This window comes from Stegodyphus dumicola, chromosome 4 (genome assembly GCF_044657685.1).
Source record: "Stegodyphus dumicola isolate Sdum_Otavi_A_Nest chromosome 4, ASM4465768v1".
Lineage (NCBI taxonomy): Eukaryota > Metazoa > Arthropoda > Arachnida > Araneae > Eresidae > Stegodyphus > Stegodyphus dumicola.
In genome coordinates, this window is record NC_140771.1 from 11,684,561 (window position 1) to 11,709,045 (window position 24,485).

At 33.3% G+C, this 24,485-nt stretch overlaps 1 protein-coding gene across 1 annotated transcript in view; it reads right to left on the reverse strand.

Annotated features, from left to right (window-relative positions):
- The window catches only part of LOC118204566 (neprilysin-2-like), a 124,233-nt gene extending 100,778 nt beyond the window's left edge, over positions 1–23,455 (reverse strand). The window contains exons 1-2 of the mRNA XM_035376876.2: positions 23,331–23,455; positions 9,412–9,527 (exon numbers count right to left, since the gene is read on the reverse strand). Of these exons, the coding sequence (XP_035232767.1) occupies positions 9,412–9,527; positions 23,331–23,344 (130 nt within the window). The 5' untranslated portion in view covers positions 23,345–23,455. The remainder of the gene's footprint in view (positions 1–9,411; positions 9,528–23,330) is intronic.
- Between the last annotated feature and the right edge of the window lie 1,030 nt (positions 23,456–24,485).

Consider the following 24,485-nt stretch of genomic DNA (forward strand, 5'->3'; position numbering starts at 1 on the left):
AGAATTACGTCCTTATTCTGCTCATCTCCTAAGAGATTTAAATTCTCCAACGTAAACTCTATACATGCACGTCGGTATTTGTAAAGATTGCGTATTTGTATATATATATCTATATTTTTGTCTCTATTTGAATTCTCTGTTTGTATTTTGAGTATCTATTTTCATCTTTACTATGACTTTAATCTCATATTCCAATTCATTAGGACCTTTGTTTGGTCTCCCAAACCTAGTAGAAAATGTTCTGCTCTCTTCCACATTTGTTAAATTTTCTTTTCTGAGAATCTCACTTGATGTATTTTTATGCGAACTGCTTTTAGGGAACCATTTTTATTCAGCAGGACACATTGCGGTAGTCGCAGCCAGCTTTCGCTTTGCACTGCTTTGTGTTCAACATTTTGGTAATTTGAAGTTGTAAGTACTGAATGTGCTCTGTCATACTGAGAAGAGGTGTATCAGTACATTTATGCGAATATGCATTTATAATTTTTAAAACCGGAAAAACGCATGTGTGCGATGTTACCGTTATGCGATGATTTGTAGGTGCTTTATTTTTTACCACGATATTTCCGGCTACGATGTTTTTAAACCACGAAGTTTTTCAACTGCTTTATTTTCGAAGATGATATTTTGTACCACGATTATGTTAGAACTTCTTTGCTTTTTTTCTCAACCTCCACGATGTTTTGTATCACGACATTTTCTCATTGCATTTTTTTTGTCCGCGATGTTTTTCACTATAACCACCATGACAATAAACGTAGTGAAATAATTAAATGATTGATTTTTGCAAGCAAAATATTATACTGATGTACAGATACTGAGTTATACTTGAGGAGAAAAATCATTATTCTGAAATATCCATTAGGAAGTTGATTTGTTTCCGAAATCTCTAGTATATATAAAAAAAATTTCTGGATCTGCAATTAAGGAATCAATCTGGTAGTATGAGGAAACTTAATTTAAAGAAATAAATTAAAGGAATTATAGCTAAATGTTAAAACATATTGAAAAAAAAATTATGTCATTTGCTACGACGTAATTCGGCAGGTTCGGTGTTCCGCCTTACTTGCTTTGGGAACATTCAAAAAACCTGACTCGGAACAGGGGGCTTACTAAAGCTATGTTCAATAAATGTGGGAAGTAGACAAGATACACAGGAAGGGTATACGAAACCCTTTATTTTTTCACTCTTTACAATAATTTCCGGACTTCGGAATACAGAGACCAACCACTTGTGGTCTGAACGTAAGAATATAAAAATATTAACTAAACTCAACTTTGAAATAACAAACAAGGGCCTCCGAGAAGATTGGCCGTATATTAACAGGAAGCCGTATGTAGTACAGAGAACTGGTTTTACTCAGTTGCTGGAAGGCAACCAGCAACTGAGTAAAACTGCTAAGGCAAGTGGCCTGCTTCTACTAACTCCTTCCTCTCGCTCGCTTGGCAAAAAGCCACAACTTAAGTACTTGGCGTTCGCCAGACAAATTTGCATAAATAAGTTAAAGCTTTTAATTCTGGCCGGAAGTAGAAAATAAGAAGTGATAGTAAAGATTTAAAATAAAATAAACGTTAGTAAGACTTAAGATCCTCACAAGTTGTCTATACTAAAATATTTAAATCAAAACTTTCAAGGGTTACTTCTAACGTAAAAACTACCATTTTAAAACAAGAATTTAGAGCATCGTTTAAAACTAAAATATTACGACATTTTATCATGTTTTTATATTATAAATATTATAAGAAATATGCAGCTTATTTCAATAATGCTTGCATATTTATAAATTTGATGTAATATTGAAATCTAAATGACCGTGAGATTTAACTGTAACAAACCTCAACTATTTCAAAATGTCTGCCATATAAATATTAATTTCTTTTAAGTGTGCCACAATGCTAAAGAAAGTTTTTCTACAGATTACATATAGAATTTGGATAGTTCTTTATGCATATAGTTTCAGATTTCGTTTAATTAGTTGCAGCTTCAGCGATTCATAGTATTTGAACTTATCACTTTTATTATTTCTGTTTTCACGCGAGAAGCTCTTACAGGGGAAGTCGCAACTAGATTTACATTTGCATTAAATATTGTTAGTTAGCACACGATCGAACATCTTCAGGGTTTCTGAGCTTCCGCTTATTAACGAGTTGTTCAAGTGTTCATATTTTCTAAGCGAATCGATATGAAAAACAGTGTGTGTATTCGTGCTTCCAGGTTCTGAATAAGAATATAGGAGCAACTTTCTAGGAATTATTGTAAAAAATAAAAATTATACAGTGTATTTTCTCTGTGCTTAGTCCTCTTTGTGAATGCTATCAGTGGTAAAAATTTAACAAATACAGCAAAAACACGAGGTTTATCTGCCTAAGTGTAAAGATACTTTAGGAACTGCCTTTGCGGAGTAGCTATTGTAGAAAACTGGCTCGTATTTATGCCAAACAGAGGAACACTCGTGAAATTATACAGGGTGATTCAATGATCATGAGACAAACTTGGAGGGGTGGTTGAGCATACTAAACTATGCATCTTGTGTACAGAAATGTAGGGTCTAAAGTGACATGTTAAGGCACGAACGCAAAAGATGACACGGGAGGAAAAAATGAGTTTATTTACGGAATCAACGCAAAGTGCTTCTTTGCAATTTTACAGTATTCACAATAAATGTTCAAATGTACGACCACCGACAGTAATACGAAATACAGCTGGGACTGGCTGGCAATGAGGGCGGTAGTGGGCGGATAACAATGAAGGAGGTAGAGGGCTGTAGTAAGCAGCGCAAACCGCGATTCGATTGCATCAACGGAAGAATTACTAGGGCGCAAATTTTACGGGGCGGGAAAGGACCAGTCTGATGACCACCCGGTTCGCCAGATTTATCCAGCGTGGATTTTTTTCTATGGGTGTACAGAGGCTGTTCACACATTTTTTAGACAATTTTGGTAAGCGGTAATAAAACATCGTTTGCTGCAAAAGAAGTAATTGCAATTGTACTATGTTTTTAAAAGTCAAAATTATCATCTGTGGCTTGAAAGTTTTGGTTTTTATTCAAAATGGCGAATTTAACAAAGCAGTGGTTCGAAGGCTACATTTACGCTCTTTCCGAAGAGAAATATGCATACTCCGTTATCCAAAAACGACGCGAGAAACATGGTTTTGTGATATCTAAAGCGTCAATAGGTAATATCATCAACAAGAAAGGAATTAAAGTCAAATTAGAGCCTCAGGTGGGACAAAAATTCCAAACAAATATTCAAGGAAAAAAAGGACATCTTCGGCTATTGCAAAGGTACGTTGTTTAATGTTAAAAGAAAATGCCCCTAGTCAAAGGACTGTTGCAAAATCATTAAAATGCTCGGTGTCCACTGTAAACAAAATGATAAACGTTGATTTAAATCTTAAGAAAGCGAAAAAACGCAATGTGCATCGTTTTCTTCCAAAGAATATCGCTCGACGCAGGACACGCTGCAGAATTCTATATGAGAAACACTTATCCAAAGAAAACTGGAAAACAATTGTCACAATAGAGGAAGCATGGGTGTATTTAAATGATTGTAACAAAAAAAAAAAAAAAAAAAGAGCCATTTATTATCATAAAAGGGGAGAAAAAATTTAAGTACATGGTTCAAAGAATCGAAAGAAAGTTTCTCTAAAGGATTCATGATTGTTGCTGGTTTTTCTTATAATGGCAAGTGAAAAATAAAGAGAGTGCAAGAAAATGTCAAGATTAACTCCAAATACTATCAGGAACATATTTCATCGCCAATTTTTCCGAATGAAATACCATCGCTTTACCCACAGTGCCATCCATCTGTGAGACTCCATCAGGACAAAGCTAGCAGTCGCACATCAAAATCCACTGTAAATTTCCTAAAAGAAATGGAACAAAAACTGGTATCAAGGCTTCACTGATATCCCTACTAAATCTCCCGATGTGTCACCTATGGATTTTTGTACTTTCGGACTTTTATTAAAAACTGCATTATCCAAACGTTGTCCCCAAACCCTAACAGGACTCTGGAAAGCTGTTCGGTAGGAATGCGATAGAATACCTCTTCTGCCACTTCAAAAGGCATTATTATCCTGGAAATTGCGGTGTCGAAAGATAGTTCAGAATAAGGGATAACAAATAGAACATTTAAAACACAAGAATTTTATGTCATTTAGTTTTGTGAATACAATATACATCGTCTAAAAAATGTCTGAACAGCCTCTGGACGTTATCCACCATATATTACTGCTCATGATCACAATTTTGAACATTTCTTGTGAATACCGTATTGCTGCAAAGAAGCGCTTTGCGTTGATTTTGTAAATACACTCAATTTTCCTCTCGTGTAGTTTTTTGCCTTCGTGTATTAGACTCTATATTGCTATACAAATAATACAGGTTTTAGTATGCTCAACCACCCCTTTTGTCCCATGACTATCTATAATGATGATCATATCGTGTCATCTATCTATAATGATCATAGAATCCCCCTGTATACAACCAGCTTTACTGTCATTATTCTACTAATTTGGGTCAAATTAACAATGCTCACTGGCCGCCCAGACGGTATAGTGGTTAGGAGAGCATGACTGCGATATCGAAGGTCCCGGGTTCAAATCCCGGAGAAGGCATGGATGTAAAATTGTCTGTCCCTTTATAGGTGGTAGCGATGGCCGCCTATTAAGGGCCTACACGATAAAATGGCCTCCACTTCTGGCCTTAGGAGTGTCCAAAGCCGTTATAGGCAAGTGCCTGCCACTGGAAAAAAATGTTCTGTGATTTTACAGCTGTTATGACCCACCAACCGACCAGCGGTAAAATCACTGAACACTAATAGTTCCGACCTGGCTTCGATTCCAGACTAACAGGCTGGCTGCATGGGCGGTTTCGTGCTTTTTTCCATGTGCAACGTGTATACCAGCAGGTTTTCCTTAGAAAGTTAACCACAAAGGCATCCTTCCCCTTAGGCAGATAACCTTAGTGTGCTTTGCCATGATCTACTAAACCAAACCGAAAACAAAACTTACTATTATTATATATCTATCTATATATTTAATACATATATCTGAAAGGTAAGTGACTCAGCTTAAAGCACAAAGCGCTAGGAGCACTGCTTAAACATACTACTATAAAAATATCACGAATAACCTTTCGGGAATCTCAGCTTGACGCTCATTACAGTTAAGGAGATTGATTGTAAATAAAATATTTTCATAAAAGCTGTAATGTTTAGTTTGTCGCATCTAAGCCATTAAAAGTAAAACACATTGATCTAACACAGGAGACATCTCTTTGCTACTGTTTGCAAACCCCCGTTTGCTTAGAAACTAATGCTGCGGTGGTTGCGGAATGAGGAAGTTTTATTCGGATTTCTTTCAATGCAAGACTATATAATAAAACGATAATGCTCATTATGAGATGACATTTTGCGGGACCTTGAATCTAATCAAGTTAAATACCTCTTATGTGACAAGACTGTCACAATGAAATGGTATTTTTTTGTTCTTCCCTTTTGTTCACTTTTTATTAAAGCGCTAGCAACAGCTAGCCCGATTTGCCGTAAGATGGCTCACCATCTTTCTGATCAAACCTCAGTGGGAAAAATTTAGAAACATTTAAAGGTAAGTAAATAAAGTAACTTTATTTAATCGCTTCCTTTGTTAAGTAACATACAATATTCTTAAGTTAAATCTTAAAATAAACTGAATGCTAGTTTTTTTCTGTCTAAAAATGTTTCATTCATAATCGCAGCGTTATTTACAACTGACCTGATTATTTAGGTCAAATGAAGACCTGATTATTTAGGTCATAATTTAATATCAATCTTAGCCACGATTCGTATCACCAATATCATAAATATTAATAAAAGTCCCTATATTATACTAAGAGGCTACCGAACTAAACGAATAGTGTTCGATTGCATTTTTATTCGAGATAAAGGTATACGACTGCCGTCATTGCTTTTTACAGTGTAAAGAAAGAGTTTCAGCTGCATAAATTATACGGTATTTCTCCCGCCCTCTTAGCGTGCCTACCTCTTAGCGTGGTGTAGTGGTCTGTATACTAGGGGCGTATTCCAGAGGTTCGTGGTTCGAGTCCCGGCGAAGGCGCTTGCAAATTTTTCACCTTTCCTGCCTCCAAAAATTAACTAATGTCTCTACAAGTGGCGGCCGAACTAAAAGGGTGGTAGATGATGACTCTCCACACACAGGAGTTGGCGGTTGGGTCCTCTAGAAACCTCAGTCGCCTTTTAAAAGGGGAGTATATAAGGTATTTCTCCCGCCTTCTTAGCGTACCTTCGGGTTGTGGTGGTTCTGCACGCTGGGGGCGTATTCCAGAGGTCCGTGGTTCGATTCCTGGCAAAAGCGTTGCACATTTCTCATGACTCCTGCTTCCAAAAAAAAAAAAAAAAAAAACCTAATGTCTCTACAAAAAAAGCTGGAACTTAGCGTGCCGTCGTGGTGTAGTGGTCTGCAAGCTGGGCGCGTATTCCAAAGGTCTGTGGTTCGATTCCCGGCGAAGGCGTTGCTAATTTTTCACTTCTGCTGCTTCCAAATAATACCGAATGTCTCTAAAAAATGCTATTCAAAATCAATACATAAATATCTCAAATTTTAAACCTGAATTATTAAAAACATACCGAAGTTTTATCGAGTTATCGACTTTTATAGAAAGATTCAACTGTAACGTCTTCGTAATTATGTAGATAAATCAATAATAAATTTTTTACTAGTGTAAAGCGTTCAGCATTGAACATATAGGAAAAGAAGTACACTACACACACAAAAAAAGAAAAAAAAATTGGGATAGTTCTATACCTCGTTCTACTGGGGCGATTCGAAATTCAAATTGCGTTTTTCATGTCTCGAAAGCGCGACTTAGCATATGTATTAGATTTATATATAGCGTTGTGTTAATATAGGCATTTTAATTCAAAATCGGACTTTTTTCGAATTAACATGCCAATTTTTTTCTATATTTCGATTTTATGACTCAAGCTAAGTGTCGTAAAAATCGCACGAGTTGTTTTTAAAATCTTAGCTCTCAAAATTTTAGCTCCCCGGTGTTAATTGAATTTGATATATATTTATTAACATCTCTTTTTTTTATTAAACTTGCTTGATTTCTTCTTCCAGAATTCGAAATTTAAGTTTAATCCATATACAATTCGCACATTTTTTGTGATTTATTTTTAAAATTTGTATTTTAAAATATTTTTTATAATTTTTTTTGAAAAACATTTTGTATTATAACCTATAAAATTTTTAACCTCATCTTAAAGTAGATGTATTTCTAGATACACCTTTAAAAAAATTAGTGTTTTTATTCAAAATTTTCTAACATATACGTGAATTTATATATTGGAGCGTTTTGAAATTTGGCTTCATTTTTTTTGAGCGATAATAACGCTAAACGATAATACGCTCTTTCTTAAAATTATTTGAAAGTACAAATGATGACTTTCCCTCCCCCCTCGTTCTACAATGAAAAAAAGAAAAGGAAAATAGGTTGTTATCAATTAAGAAGTTCGCCAAAAAAATTATTCTTGGCGGAAACTTAAAAAAAATACAGCAAGATTAATTTTTGGATTTCTCCGTAAATTTCGCACCAAATTTTACAAAATTTTATATTTAGACATACAGTAAGACCCCGCTTAACGCGGGGGATACGTTCCATCGAAGTAGAGCGTAATGCGAAACAGCGCTAAGCGAGGCTGTCTTAACATGTAAATAATGGGGTTAGGGGAAGACGGATGAAAAATGGTTAGGCATTAAATTTAATAATGTTTTTTTTAATAAAAATAAAATCAAGCATTTATTTCTTACAAAAATAAAAACAATATAAACGCATATACTTTTAAAAACAAATAAAATTCTCAGTCAGATCATTCAGTCTATTCTGGGTTTCCAATTTTCTGCCTTTTTGTCAAGAAGGCATTATGATAGATTGGCTTAATGGCATATTGCGTTCACTTTCGTCGTCAATCCATATAGACAGTCGTTTTTCCATTTCCTCTATAATGTGATTTCTAGAACGGGTAATTCTAGTTGCAGAGCTTGACGTAGTTGCAGTTGCCGATGACAGTATTTTTTCTTTATTCTTAAGAATTGTCCTTATTGTTGAAGTTGCCAAAATCAATGCAGCACTAATTTGAGATTGACGTTCACCAGAATCTAATCTTCTAATCACTTGCATTTGAGTTTCCAGTGAAATGCTTTTTCTGGTTGCTTTCTTTTCTTGTTTTTTATTATCACCCATGATAAAAACTAAAGATCATACATACTATTTGTCACTGTAATTAATCGTTATAGTATTATGCAAATTTAAACTTACAATAATGTCAACAAATGTTGTTTCAAATGATTAAAAAGCAAGAAACACAACTACACTGTTTCGGATATGTTATTTGGAAACCTAGCGCTGCGCACAATTTCGGAGAATCCCCGGGTTGAAATAAAAGAGCGCTAAACCGAAACAGCGTTAAGCGGGGTCTTACTGTAATTTGAGTCGTTGAATCAAAATATGGAAACAAAATGGTATGCCATTTCAGAAAAGCCCGATTTTGTGTCAAAATACTTATGTTAGAATGATGCTATATATAAATCTTATATATATCCTAAGTCACACTTTCGAGACATGAAAACCGCAATTTGAATTTCGTCAAGTCGCCCAGGAGAACGGGAGGTGTAAAACTGTCTCATCTTTTTTTTTTTTTTTTTTTTTTTTTTTTTGCAGTGTACATTTTTTTCTTGATATACTAACAGATAACCAAAACAAATAATGCTGTTTTTGATAGATGTAAACACATGAATAATGACTTCGTCTTTAAATGGTATAACGAAAGATTTCTATTTAAATCCAAAATAAAATTCTGATTCTCGTGTTTCAGATGTATAGTTAATTATATAGGAATGTATGGTCAGTCAAACACATAGTTTCAACTATTACTCAAAGGAATGCTTAATCATTTTGTCATTAGCATATGATAAAGTGCACTAAAAAGTATATGTTCGCCGAAAACCATGAAAGTACGTACACGCATATGACATTTATATAAATGAAAAAATTAAAAATAAATAACAGTAAAACGTGATGCCCTGGTTCATGGGACCATCATACCAGTCAAAGACCAAGTCAAATTCATTAACGTTACAGGACTTACGATGATGTAGGATTTATTTCTTATGAACTTCTTGAAAATAATATCTCGTATCTTTGCATGACACTTACAGAAAGTTATGAAAATTATTATGAAATCCACCCATTTTACATTCAAGAATTTGCATTACCAATCAGCATAATGAGCACTTTTGATTGGTAGATAAAAGAACGTATTACTGTTATTTAGATTCCTGAAAACAAAGCATATCATCAAACGCTTTCAAAAAGAGATTAGAATGATGAATTCTTTCTTACATACCTTTGTAAGTGATCCCAAACAACATGGCTAAACAAAAACTGAGTAACAATGCACTGGATAATGCCAGAAGAATTTTCTCGAAGTTTGTTCTTTCCTGAAGCCATTCTTTGCATCTCCTGAAAAATATAACTTCCGTACTAGAGAATATTGTTTATCAATCAAAAATAAAATGGTTATAAATTGACTTGAAAAGTTTATTTATAATATAGCAAGTCTTAACTACTTCATGATAAGAATAAAATAACCCCTAAAGCAAAGGATCTTAAACATTTTTTTTGCTCCAATTCACAAATGAAACGAAACTGAGAACCAACGCTTTAAAGAAAAGTCTAGAAGTTAGAATGCCTAGCACTCCATTTCCATAAAATGTACTTTCATTCTAATAAAGTGTTTGTAAATTAATTTTTTTTTAAATCTGAAAGTTTTCAGATTTTATATTGCGCCGGGCGTTTTTTTAACGCTTTATGTGTTACCTTTATTTAATAAATATTATGTTCATCGCACTTAAACCATAAAATTCAATTCAACAACAATATCACAAAATAATTTGAAAAGAGCATATCTTTAGAATTCCCGATACACAGTCTCGCGCGCTGCTTTTGTCTCGTACAGTGTTGCCATGGCTCGCTTTGAAATTGTTGAGTTTCTTAATCAAAAACTCATAAATGCTTTAGACAATATGAAATAGATAATAAAACAAATTCCAAATTTGGGCTTCCAGAAGTCCGTATTCGGTAGGAGACGTACCTTATTCAAAATTGGATGGCTCTAGGAACCGTTGTTTTATCACAATGCGAGAAATAGACATACATTTATGCAGATTCTTCATCATTTAATTTTTTTACAGATATTACAGGCTATTCGGTGGCAACAATTTGAAAAGTGATTCAGACTTTTGAAGATTTCGACGTAAAGTTCCAAAACGAAATTAATAGCCCTTCTGGCCTAACGCTCTTTGGGCTAATAATGTGATTTCCGTTTTTCAACTTTATGCATTTTAATTGTAAATGACAATCTATAATAATGGAATTAAAATTCAGTTCAGATATTAAACTGAGCTGACGATGCATATATATTTATATTCAAAAGAAGAGATGAATTCAAATAATTATATCACGGGTTACATAAAACTAATGTATTACATTAATTAATGCACCGTATTTTTAAATTTAATTTTTAAATTAAAAAAATATTGATTTGCTTAGAAATAATATTCATAAAATTCATATTAAGTATTTTAAACGCGCAAAGGAATAGAGAGCAGACCTTTGGATTAGTTTTGAGGAGCGAACTTGTAGATCTTGGAATTAAATGATGTAAGATAACTTTAAATCTACAAAAAATACTCGATTTACCATGACATTTACTTTTCCTGTCAAGATATAAAAAGAAAAAATTTGAAAGGTTTCATATTTAAAATTACGTCCAAATGGGCGTTTTTTAACGTTTTGTGTGTTACCTTTATTTATTAAATATCATGTTCTTTGCACTTAAACCATAAAATTAAGTTTAACAACTATGTCGCAAAATAATTTTAAAATGAGTATATCTTTAGCATTTCCGACACCAGTTCCGCGGGGAGCTGGAGATAAAAAGGTTTTTTCTCCCCGTAGAGTGCTGCCGTTGGTCGATTTGAAATCGTTAAGTTTGTTCATAAAAAATTCATTAAAGTTTTACAAAATAGGAAATCGATAATAAAACAATTTCCAAATTTGGGCTTTCAGATGCCCATATTCGCAGTAGGATTACGTCATTTAAAATTGGATGGCTCTAGGTACCGTTGTGTTTTCACAATGCGAGAAACATACATACATTTATGCAGATTCTTCATTATTTTATTTCTTCAAATATAATACAGGGCGATAGTATTTGGTGGCAACGATTTGAAAAGTGATGCAGCCTTTTAAAGTTTTCAACGCAAAATCGCAAAACGAAAACAATAGTTCTTCAGGGACAAAGTCCCTTTGGACTAAAAACCACTTCCTAAATTTAATAATAGATTTTTTCTCTGCTGATATCTGTTCGAAATTATGTTTGGAATTTTCAAAATTATTAGGGGTATCAACAATGATTTCTTATTTTCTAGAAAGGAAATGCGTAGATAGTGGATTTTTATTTGTGCCTGCATCAACAATTCAGTATTATACAAAGATTTATTTGATTCCATAGAAACAAAGCAGGAGTAAGTATTTGTTATAAATTGCCTCATCAGTACTTACAACAACTAGCCTTCTAATACCGTTGCCTAAATACAGGGTGGTAAGAAAACTTCTCAGACATATGAACTCCTAGTGACCTAGCCGCTCAATAAATCGAAAGGAAATTTAAAATATTATTATTTTGAATGTATGTGTTCGAGATTGCAATGATTTAAAACAATAGAACTCTCACGGTTGCGGTTACAGTGCACATAATTCAACATGTTCGAAAGGCAACACCCCTTTTTTTCTTGTGCAAACTGATCAGCCCATTGAAAAAAAGTAAATGGTGTTGGAACGATACAAGGTATAACGAAAACTGCCGAGGTAAGACGTCTGCAAAGAAAAGCTTTGTGAAAGGCCAATGAAAACACAAGAGAGGAGAGGGAAAAGAAGGTATTGGGATTTTAAGTTTTCAACATGTACAACGTTTCAAAATACAGTCATCTCCCGTAACTTTTCAGTTCCGTGGTCACCGGTGTTCTCGACATCACTTCAATGGATTTCTGGTTCTGGGGTTATCTGAAATCTAAAGTGTACGCATCAAACCCACGGGATTTGTCAGGATCGAAAGATGCCATAAATTGTGAAGTTGCGTATTCCTCAGCGATGTTACCATCGTCATTGTTGTCAATAATCTCCCGCATGCAATGCATTATCGTCCGCGAAGGTGAGCATATTGAAAGCACGTAATTCTAATAAAAGCTTTTTTCATCTCCTCTCTTGTGTTGTCCTCCGTCCTTTACAGCGCTGTTCTTTGCAAATATTTTACGCCGACAGTTTTCGTCCATACGCTCCAATGCCATTTACGTGTATCTCTCCAATGCCATTTATGGAATTTCGATGCGCCGATCAATTTGCGTAGAAAAAAAGGAGAGCTTTACCGTTCGAAATGTTTTCATTGTAACTGTAACCATGAGGGCTCTACTGTTTTATATCATCTCAATCTAGAATGCATACCTTCAAATAACAAATCTGAAATTTAATTTTGGTTTGGTTGAGTGAATAGGCTATTTGGAGTTCATTTACCGGTGAAGTGTTTTTATGACCACCCTTCCCCCCGGGGGGGGCTGACGTAGAGTACTCTGCAAAGTACTGGCTACGATGTGTACCAGTCTCGATCACGGGGTTATAAAATTTATGAACTTGGTGGTTCCCGATGGTCCATGGGGTGGGTTCTATACTCACTCTTCATGGGCCGGGAGGTGTTAGTCCCCTCCACCAGGGTATTGGTAGCCAAATAGCACCTGGCCATTCAGCGTTCATTCACTGCTGTCCTTGGTATTCCATGTAAAGCCTAATCAGAGGGGCATCCCGTGTAGTGCTGGCAGGTAGCCATTATGAAAGGTCAGTCATCGCTCCAAGCCCACCCCACCGTGGTCTCGTTCTGGCTGGGACGTTGGTTCTGACTGGCCCGTGTTTAGCGGTGGGAAAGAGGGAGCCTAAAAAAATTGTTGGTGTCTCGGGGGTGTGTGACCCTAGGCCCAGCAGGCGTGTTTATTGTCATCTTTGTGTGACTTCAACTGGTACTTTGTGTCAGTCCCTGAATGTGACTGGGTTCACGGGCGGTGGTATAAATACAGTTGACAGTTATGACCACCCTGTATATCGTCTCTTACAGACTAGAAGGAAGATCAGTACGTTGGCACATTTATACTGCTTCGACAGCTGGGGAATTTAACATGGTTTCGATTAAAGATTATGATTAAATAACAAACTGGAATTCGTTTCTGCACCACTGAGAAGATGTAGCCAGTCAACGAATATTTAAACAATCGTTAGTAAAGAACTGGCTACTAGGAGCAACATTCTGAGAGCATGATTTGTCCAATGAAAAATGATGTTCGCTTTCAAATGCTGAGGTCAGGAGTGTGAAAGCTAATTGAAATCTAGATTTTTAGTATTACAAATAACTGCAACTAAGATATAATTCTAATTCTATAAAGTAAAAACATATGCCCCAAAATGAAAATTAGCAGTTACAGCATTAGATGAATTTTCAGAAGTTAAAATTTTTCTCGTCTATGAGATTGTAGACGTAGATATGTGTGCAAACGCTTTTAAGAATTTGGCATGCTGATTAACTATTTTAGAAGTTTTAATAAACCAATTATTTAATGTACCAATTTCAAATGTCGTTCTTAACAGAATTAGCAGATTTAATTGATTCTTAGAAAAGGGGCCAAGTTTTGCCGTCATATTAATACTGAAATTGTTAAATCTGAACTCTTCTCATTAATTAGTCATATGAATGAAAAAATCATTAATACGAGGTTTCGTGTCTATTGAAAATCGTGCTAAATTAAAAGTTTAGAGATGTACATGCTTTCAAAAATCTCAGAAGATATCAGAAACTTGAACTTTTGCGTGGAGAAAATCTTTAATGCAAAATAACAGATGATATATTAATGCATTTACTATTGAAAATATTAGAATTTCCAGCAACTGGCAATCAATTGTACACACAGTACTTTAATTAATAACTTGCAGACAAATTAGGTTATTTCGGAAGCAGGAGAGAAGAAAAATGAGCAATGCTCTCGCCGGGACTCGAACCATGGACCTCTCGAATACGCTTGGAGAGTGCTGACCACTAAACCACGAAGGCATGCTAAGAAGGCGGGAGAAATACCTTATATACTCCCCCTTTTAAATGGCGAATGGGGTTTAGGGGACTCAGTCGCCAAATCCTGGTGATAAAGGATCATCATTCACCGCCTTTTAGTTCGGGCGCCACTGCAGAGACATTAGGTTATAAGGTCTTTCCTAGCGTACCTTCGTGGTGTAGTGGTCAGCACACTGAGCCGGTATTTCAGAGGTCCGTGGTTCAATTCCCGGCGAAGGCGGTTGCTAATTTTTCATCCCTCTTGCTTCCAAAAATCCTAATGTCTCTACAATGGCGCCCGAACTAAAAGGGTTGTGGATGATGACTCTCCACACCCAACATTTGGCGATTGGGTAACCTAAAAACCCCAGTCGTCGCCCTTTACAAAGGGGAGTATATAAGGTATTTTTCCCGCTTTCCTAGCGTGCCTTCGTGGTGCAGTGGTCAGCACACTGAGCCGGTATTTCAGAGGCCCGTGGTTCGACTCCCGGCGAAGGCGGTTGCTAATTTTTCATCTCTATCTTGCTTCCAAAAATCCTAATGTCTCTACAAGATTACTTCGAAGCTGGGGAGAAGAAAAATTAGCAATGCCCTCACCGGGACACGAACCACTGACCTCTCCAATATGCCCCGAGCGTGCTAACCACTACACTACGAAGGCAAGATAAATACCTTATAAGCTAAATACAAAGGTAGAAAACATATTAAGAAAGCAGCTATATGATCTGAGTGATGAAGATGAATTATACTTAAGTAAGAGAATAAAGTATTTCGCTGTTGCTGAGCAACTTAAAATCAAACGCTGAAAACCTTGATTAAAACGCTTCTCAACTTCGAATGCAGAATTAAAATTGTGTAGGCAAACTTTGCGGGAAACCAAAGTATGACCCATTAAACTGATAAAGAAAAATGGTGGCAAATAACTTAGAACCCTGAAATCCTTTCAAGTACAGTGACTTCAGGAAGTATATATTTGCTCTATCTCAGATCTCAGATCAGTCAAGATTATTATACTATGGTTCTTAATGTGGGAAGCATGAAAAGTGTCTTTTCGAAAAGTACTTAAAAGATTAGGAGATTGCGATTCTACGCAATCAAAACTATGTACAGGATATAAATAGTAGCAATGGAATAATACTGTCCATTCACCTCTATTGATTTCTGCCAATTCATTATCTTGTTATTCTTCTGAGTTGCCCAGTCAAACATTGATCATTGATTTCTGCAAAGATGCTGAGTTAGTTCCTATGCGCACAACTAACTGCTGAATATCACCATTCCAAAATGCACATAGAATTTCCAATGTTTCGCATATTTAACCTTTTATGATAATAATTGGGGTCATTTTCAAATTTATTACATTTACATGTATTAATCTATAAACCGATACCATATAGATTTAATATTAAGTATTTATTAGTTTCAAAAAAGTTATAGGAACTTTAAATGACAAAATTTAATATGTATTTTAGAGAAGAATTTAATATAGTATTTATAGAAGAATTTAATGCAGTATTTATTAAATTAAGATGAAAATAATTTGACTAGCCTAACAAGTATGGTAGTCGTAGAAAGTTAAAAGAATTTTCAATGACGAAATTTAATATGTATTTTAAAGAAGAGTTTAATATAATATTTAAGAATTAATATAGCATTTATAGAAGAATTATTGTAGTATTTATTAGTTTCAGATGAAAAGAATTTAAAAGCATAGTTCACAGAAAGTTATAGGAAGTTTAAATGACGAAATTTAATATGTATTTTAGAGAAAAATTTGCTATAGTATTTAAGAATTAATATGGCATTTACAGAAGAATTTAATGCAGTATTTATTAGTTTCATGTGAAAGGAATTTAACTAACCTAACAAGCATGGTATTTGTAGTAACTGATAGGAATTCTGAATGACGAAATTATGTATTATGTATTTTAGAGAAAAATTTACTATAGTATTTAAGAATTAATATAGTATTTATATAAGAATTTAATGCAGCATTTATTAGTTTCAGATGAAAAAAAATTTGACTAGCATAATAAGTATGGTATTCGTAGAAAGTTATAGGAATTTTAATCAACGAAATTTAATATGCAATTTAGAAAAGAATTTAATGCAGTGTTTAAGAATTAATATAGTATTTATATAAGAATTTAATGCAGTATTTATTAAATTAAGAAGAAACGAATTTGACTAGCCTAACAAGCATGGTATTCGTAGAAAGTTACGGGAATTATAAATGACGAAATTTAATATGTATTTTAGAGAAGAATTTAATATGCTGTTAAGGGAATAGTATACCTTTTCCAAACGTCGTCTCGGAAAATGCATATTACTAAACATTATTGGGTACGCATTTAAGAATATAAATCGTTACTTATGTATGAGAGCAATCATATTTGTACCATTTGGCGGATTTTACTGATGAAATTATTTACTTGGCGCAAGTTGGTGAATTTGCTACTTTTTAAAAATGATTACCAAACTATCGATATTTATCATAAGTTTGCAAACGTTACCAACATACGAAAAGAAAGCGCGCTTTACCATTTTAAAATGGAAATTATTAAATGAGAATTATACGCTGAAATAAATAAATAAAACATTTTTCACAGAACCTTAATTTTTTTGTATTGTTCTTCTCTCCATGTACACAGAGATTTATTTTCGCTTAGAAGAATTCAGAAAATTGCATAAATTCTGATTATTAGCTCACACCCTCGTACTAAGCATCGACTAGTTACCAATAGCATTTCATCATTGTTCCCATAAGCCTATTTTCATAATAGTCTTATATTCGAAAAGGCGAATATATGCGTTACGGGCGCAAGTCGTTCACTTTCACAGAACGTTAAGAGTTGGCATACACTTTTGTATTCGGTATACTAGTTATATTTGGGATGTAAATGGATGTAAAGTGTCCAACTGATTTGCTTCGGATATCTTTACTTGTAAAAATAGTTATTGCTTGGAGTTTGAAAAAGGTTCCACATTTTTGGTTAAATTTTTTGCTCTTCTGGCAGGTTTATTCATAAAACTTACACGAACTATTAACTTAAAAACTTACTCAGTGCTTGAAAACACTGAAAATGTCAAAATATTTAAATTAATAATTCTTAATTTTAAAGTTATGGATGGCAACGATTTGTAAAACAACTTAAAATGGAAACTGGACTCATTAAGCTCATTGCACATTGAAAAGTGACTCATTAAACTCACTCACACTTTGACTGGACTCATTAAACTCACTCATTAAACTGGACTCATTAAACTGGACTCATTAAACTCACTCACACTTTGTGCCAAACGTTTGCAGATGGATAGGTTGCGGAAAAGTAAACTTGATCCATCAACGAACACGGAATCATCTATAATTTATTTTTTGCTTTCAGCTAAATAATTTTTTAAATGATTTCCAACTAGTAACCCTGCAATTAATAATGATTTCTAAATATTTCTATCCCCTATTTACTTTTAACATTGCTTCGTTATTTTTATTTGACCTTTAAGCATTACAAGCTTTTTCACTATTATTATTAAAATTTTAATATGTGCAAATAGTTAATATTTTTTTTCACTTCCACTATTTTATTCTTTAGTATATAACTGATGCATTTATGGATTATTTAGCATTTCTTAATTTATTTAACTTTGCTTTTTATGTTTCTAGAGTAGCCATATTATTTTATCGTGCAGGGATTTAAATTAAAATCTTATATATTCGCATATATTTTCATTAAGATTGTAAATATTTTTAAATGTTCTAGTATGGAGTATTGTTAAATATTTTTAATTCGTCAATTCGTCATTAAAATTTATTTCCGCTCTTAAAGTAAATGGTGCTGTCATCTACTATTAAAAATAGTAACCATTAATTTAGGGGATTTCTATCGCTTTTAAAATGACAACATGATTAGCTAAATCATAAAAACAAATGTATGCATTTGAAAACAAATTTGTTTATCAACATACATTAAAAGCTTAAATTAAACCAGAATATTCAAATGATAATGTCAAGTCATTTCATACACATAGTAATTTCATTCAAGGTATTATTAAATCTCGATCTATCAATTGGTCAGGAAAAGTTTCTTCTTAAAAGAGACAGTTAAATTAATTACACTTATCGGTGTTTATAGTATTTATCAAACTACACTACACACCCACATACACAAACACACACGCATATACAGGAAGAAAGTGATTACAAATGCAAAAATAACTTCTTAACTTATAGATCAATAAAGAGCTAAATTATAAAAAAATAAAAAAAATGAATAATATTCGCTTGAATAATTAAAAGAAATCAAACAGAAACCTGCAAGTGTGGGAGAAATTATTAGTATTAACTCCGGGTGTATACCAAGAACTCGAAATTAGAGTATAATACAACAAACAAACATGGCTCCGATATTTTCGATGCTATCCATCAAAACTGGAGGCGAAGCTGAGCAAAGTTGTACTGTCACCTGTATCGTGCTGAAGGTTCTTGCTGACGTCAGACGCAATCTTGTACTTCTTGCCCCGCTGAATTCGTGGGCCTTTTTCTGTTGTTATTGTCAAACAAGTGAGATAAGTCACAATAACAACAATAACAAACAGAAAGTCCGAAATTTTTAAATGTGTGTAGAATATTCAAAATCAGTGACAAAATCAAGAGGAAAAAGATCACTCTAATTAAATGCACTTTAGGTAACATTTTAATATGTAACGTGTATTATACTTTAAAATGACTATGATCAGATAATAGTTTAAAGTTCAGCAGCATGTAGATACAAATAAAATATAATTAACAATATTTGAAAAAAATAGTTTACATGCCTTGGAAAATTCAGATGCGAGGAATTATTCTAGAGGAAAATGCGCATGCATGTGTAATAACAAATCCCTCCACCGAAGTTTATAAATAGAAGAAAAAATCTGAACTATACATCAGAATCTCTGAAAATTTCTAAATAAAAGCAACCAAAAATTATTGATCAGAAGCTAAATAAAGGAATAGACTCGAAATAAGCAACTGAAGGTACAAATTTTAATATATGAATTATAATAACGTGCAAAAAAATCAAGTAAATTGAGATAACCTCAAAATACTGTGGTTTTGACAAAACTGGAAATAAAATCGTCAAAGTAACGCATAGTCAGCATTTCGCTTGCAAATTAACCTACCTTGAATCAAACTATGTATCGCAGCATAAATACAGAGGTTTCCTATTTTAAATGTGAATAAGGCAATTCGAAGCTGTTGTCATTTTATACGAATGACCTCGAGACAGACTTTCGTCGAATGAGCTGCAATGGATTATCATCGGTTGATCTTGAAAAGACCAATATGCACAAAGATTGGACAACTCGACCTCCTAATTTAAATCGAACTGAAAACGAGAGAGTTGCTCTGAGTAGACGGGTTACCATATCTAACACCAACAATATGACAGCTTTTACAGATTTAAAAGAAAAAAAAAACTATCCTTAACATCTGAAAATGGATCCTCTTGCTCTAAGAATAGCAACAGTCCTTTACTGAAATAGTTTTCCCATTGCATTTTGACCCTTGACTGCCAATAAAATTCTCGTACGTACTATTCTTCTGGTGAATTTGTGTAAAATAGCTTTTAAAAATTTTGAAAACTGTCTTATTATTTTGACCAGATGACGTAGAGTCATTTCACATAGTTTTCGTATCTAGAAATTTAGTGTTTTTCCTCTTTCTAAATTCCTACTATTAGCTCACGCTCTCCTTATATCTTGTTCAAATTTTCAATCGTTAATAAAATACTTTTTGTTCATTCACTCAAGTACGAATACATTTTTTAAACTTGTTGGGGATGACACTTTACGCTAATACATTTTTTTCACATATTAAACATTTTGAAAATTTTTAATTAAAAAATTTTTTGTACCTTTAAAATTTTTCTTTGTTGACCTAAGTAGGAATTGACTTTAATTTTTTTTTATTTAATTCATTCTTTATTAATTAATTTTCAATCTTTGATTAAATACTTTTTATTTATCCACTTAAGCTCAAATACATTTTTTAAACTTGTCGTGGATAACACTTGATGTTAATATAGATTAAATTCTATTTATAATTATGTACTGTTAAATTTAAAATATTTTGTATTAGTCATACCTGTCAGGAAGCAGTGGATGAAATTGAATTTGCGTTTATAAAGTCAACAAATCATAGCAATAAAAGTTTTCAGTTTTATCCTTACAAGTTCTAGTATGAGCATTCATTGTGAAGAATCAGAAAAAGGTAAGATTTGTGTAAGTAGATTCAATTCGAATCAAGCCGAATCTTTCAATGGAACTTTAACATAAAACGGACAAAACTAGATTTATAAAAAAAATTTAAACTGTTAGAGACGTTAGAAGGCAAACACTTTTATATTTTATATAACGCAAATGTAACAGCAAAGATGAAGATAAAACACGTCTTCACAACACTAACTATTGTGTCTATGCTATATTTTAAAAGTCGTAAAATATTTTATTATTATTGCGAGGTTAGATGTTTGAGGATGTGCCTAAACCGTTATGAAACTTCAGTTATTCAGCTTAAAGAGTTTATCATTCCAATAAATTTGTAGGGTCCACTTCCTCATCTTCTAAGTGACAATTGTACTTAGGGATAAAAAGAACTTTTCTAGGTCCTGATTGTACGTGTTAGTAACTACACAGAAGGGTTAAAAGTACCTTTCATTTAACTGTTTACAATTTAAAATGAGTCAACTCGATGCTAACACTCTACGCATCCCTTGGGCGATAACTGAAGTAACCAGAAACTAAACTAAAAATTCGCAGATATTCATAAGTAGTAGAAATTCACTACATGATTCAGATATTTCCTGTTTTTTAAACCACCGCCGAAATTAGTGGCAACAAAATAAATACTGCTATGCCACGTAAACCAGCAATAACTCCTGGAGTAAAAAATCACGCTACAGAGTTAACGGCAATAGCCTAACTCTCTCTAACTTTGATAATTTGATACTTTGTTGGTTATTCTGGCATACAGCGAGCGATACATTACTCCTGCTCCTTCCAGATTCCTGAATTCCTGGTGATAAAAATGAAACAGTTGTAGAAGAGCATTGCTTGCGAATTCCAAATTCTTGACTATTACGCCTTTAGCTACGTTGTGGGAAAGTTAATTGACTACGTGCTAATTCAAAATATATTGACCTCTGAGGTAACAAGCGAAAGATTAATGACGAAGAAGAAGATTCGACCAAGATCTTTCGGCATAAAGCGTCAGATACATTTGTCGAAATGGCCAAAAATGTCTAACCTATCTATATTAGAGAAATAGAAAATATTCATGTTCTGTAAAAGTATTTTTTTCCCGATCGAAAAAAGAGCGGAATCCATGAAGCAAATAGGCCACTAAATATATTCTTACTTTCAAAACAAGAACTAATTAAATGCAATTAAATAAATAAGTTTATTTATAATAGTAAATTTTACACATTAAATATGCTTGTAGAATTACTGTTTGTAGGCCTTTCGTTTCCTCAATGCATTAAGTATCGTGGAAAAAATCATTTTGCGGCGTTATGGGATTTTATTGCTATCTATACAGCATATTTAATAATCCAGCACCGTTAAAATCCTAAACATATTTGATTAACAGGCCTTTTTGTTGTTAAATGTAAGAAACCGGAAAGAGAACTTCCTGTTATTATTATAAAAAATAATTCTCTGAAATCCATCATATCAATAAAAGTGAAACGTAATTAAATATTAAAAATGTTTCATAATTTGATCAAAATTTACAAATGATGGCAAAAACAAAACAAAAAATTATTAAATTTGGACGTGATTATTTATAAAAATAATTCTGTAACAAAACTATGCGTATCCACAAGCATCAGTACATCATTATAATTCACTATCATTCATAATAAAATTATCACTACATTATCACAATCCATTAACATTTATAATAAAATTATCAGTTCATCATTATAATACACTAGCATTTATAATAAAATTATCAGTACATTATCACAATCCATTAACATTTGTAACAAAATTATCAGTTCATCATTATAATACACTAGCATTTATAATAAAATTATCAGTAAATCGTTGTAAACAAAGCGTAATGAAACTCCCCTAAGACATCATTCATGTTTGCGACAGATTTTGGTCTGCTGGGAAAATAATATCCTTAAAAATACGATTATCTGTGATGCTCAATATCGTTACCTAATTACATTCTCCGAAACACTGATCTGTTTCAGAGAATATAGTCTACGGCAGGCGATCGCTGCTTGATGTTACATTGTACTCCTATTATGAATATGTGAAATGCTAGTAACATATATAAGAAAATATTACACGTACACACAATTTTATGCCTTTATAGTTAAGTTATATGAAGTGATATTGAAGACCTCAGCACTGAGGTGAGATTATAAGATTAAAAAAGAAAAATCACACGCATAGAAACTGAAAAATTATCCGTTATTTTAAAACGTTATTATAATATTCATATACAAGCAATCAATATTCAGCAACTATTATAGCTCAAAGAGATATCTTTCATGTTAAACTTATTATTATTTATTTGATTTTAAATTTACCGCAATACCTGTTAATGTATCCTCAGTAAGGCGAACTCAGCTTACAAAATACTATCTTGTTAAGCACAAATGAAAAAAAAAAAAAAATCAACCAAAGTTTGGATGTAAAATTCTTTTGGATTTTTTTTAGAACAAGAGCAAATACAAAACATCACATCATGTACGAGTCTCGTATTTTCGTCACCGTAAGCAATCAATAGATTTGGCGCGAAATACAATTTAACCATGTCTGTAACTGAAAACGGAATATACCTATGAATATTTATTGTTCGAGAAAACAACTTAGATGGTGTTCTCGAAATTTCGCACTCTAAACGTGACTATCCATATGGCCTATGCCTAGAGCACAACTTGGATCACATAGTAGAGACAAACACTTAAAACATTTGATATATTGCAATGGTGAGTTATAGATTCGCTAGAGAAGATTGGTAAGAGTTACATTCTTCCTCTAATAGGCTGGTGGAAAACTGAAGATTTTACTATAGTACATTTAGAGAAATCTAAGACCATTTAAGGACTACTATTTACCTTATCGCCGCCATGTGTCTTGAATTTATCCAAAACAGCCGTATTCCGAGATGTCTCACATGCAATCAAAGACGGCAAACTGCGATCTTGTCACGACGAAGCGCTCTGCTAGAGAGGGATTTCTGAGCTTCGTATCAGAGCGACAGGGATTTTTCAAGGGATTTTGGGAATGCGGAAGCTCCAAATAAAGAAGATAAATAAAAGTTTCCGAATTCTTTAATAAATTAAATGATTGAACGTTATAGCGCAGAGATAGCTAACTTCTGTACAATGAACTAAAAAAAAAGAAGAAAAAAAGAGTCTACAGCACCGTTTTTAATAGGTCGATTGACGAATTTTAACTTGCGATTATTTCATGCCTCAGAGTGCCACATAGCATATATTGAATTTATGTATAGCACTGCTCTAACATGCGTATTTTTACACATAATCACACTTTTCGTTTTGGAATGCCATGGCGTTTTATTTCCCTACTTCGATTCCACGCCTCAAAAAATTATGCATTACAACCAAATTCTGTAAAAATTATACAAGCCATTTCGGAGATATTCACATTTAAAATTTGGAGCTAACTTTTAGACTGGTGCCCCAAAAAATCCTCCTTTTCAACATCCAATTTATGCTAATCTATTTTTAGCATAAAGGGGCAATTTGTCCGGAAGGGCTATTAATTTCGTTTTGGCATTTGCGTCGTCCACTATAAAACGGTGGTTTACTTTTCAAATTTTTGCCACCAAATATTAGAGCCCTGCATTACATTTATAGAAATCCAATAATGAAGGATCTGCACGAATGTAGATATGTTTGTCCTCTTGTGAAAAGACGACGGTACCTAGAGATAGCAAATTTTGAATAAGATAGTCCTTCACTGGAATACGGACATTTGGAAGCCCAAATTTGGATTCATATTGTGCAAAGCTATAACAAAATTTTGATTAAAAAATTCAATAATTACAAAGCGAGCAATGGCAACACTGTACGAAAAAAAAAACATTTTTATCTCCAGCGCGCAAGACTGTGTACTGGAAATTCTAAAGATATGCTCTTTTTAAATATCTTGTGACATTGCTGATGAACTGAATTTTATGGTTTAAATGATATTTAATAAATAAAGGTAGCACACAAAACGTTAAAAACGCCCCTTTGGGCATAATG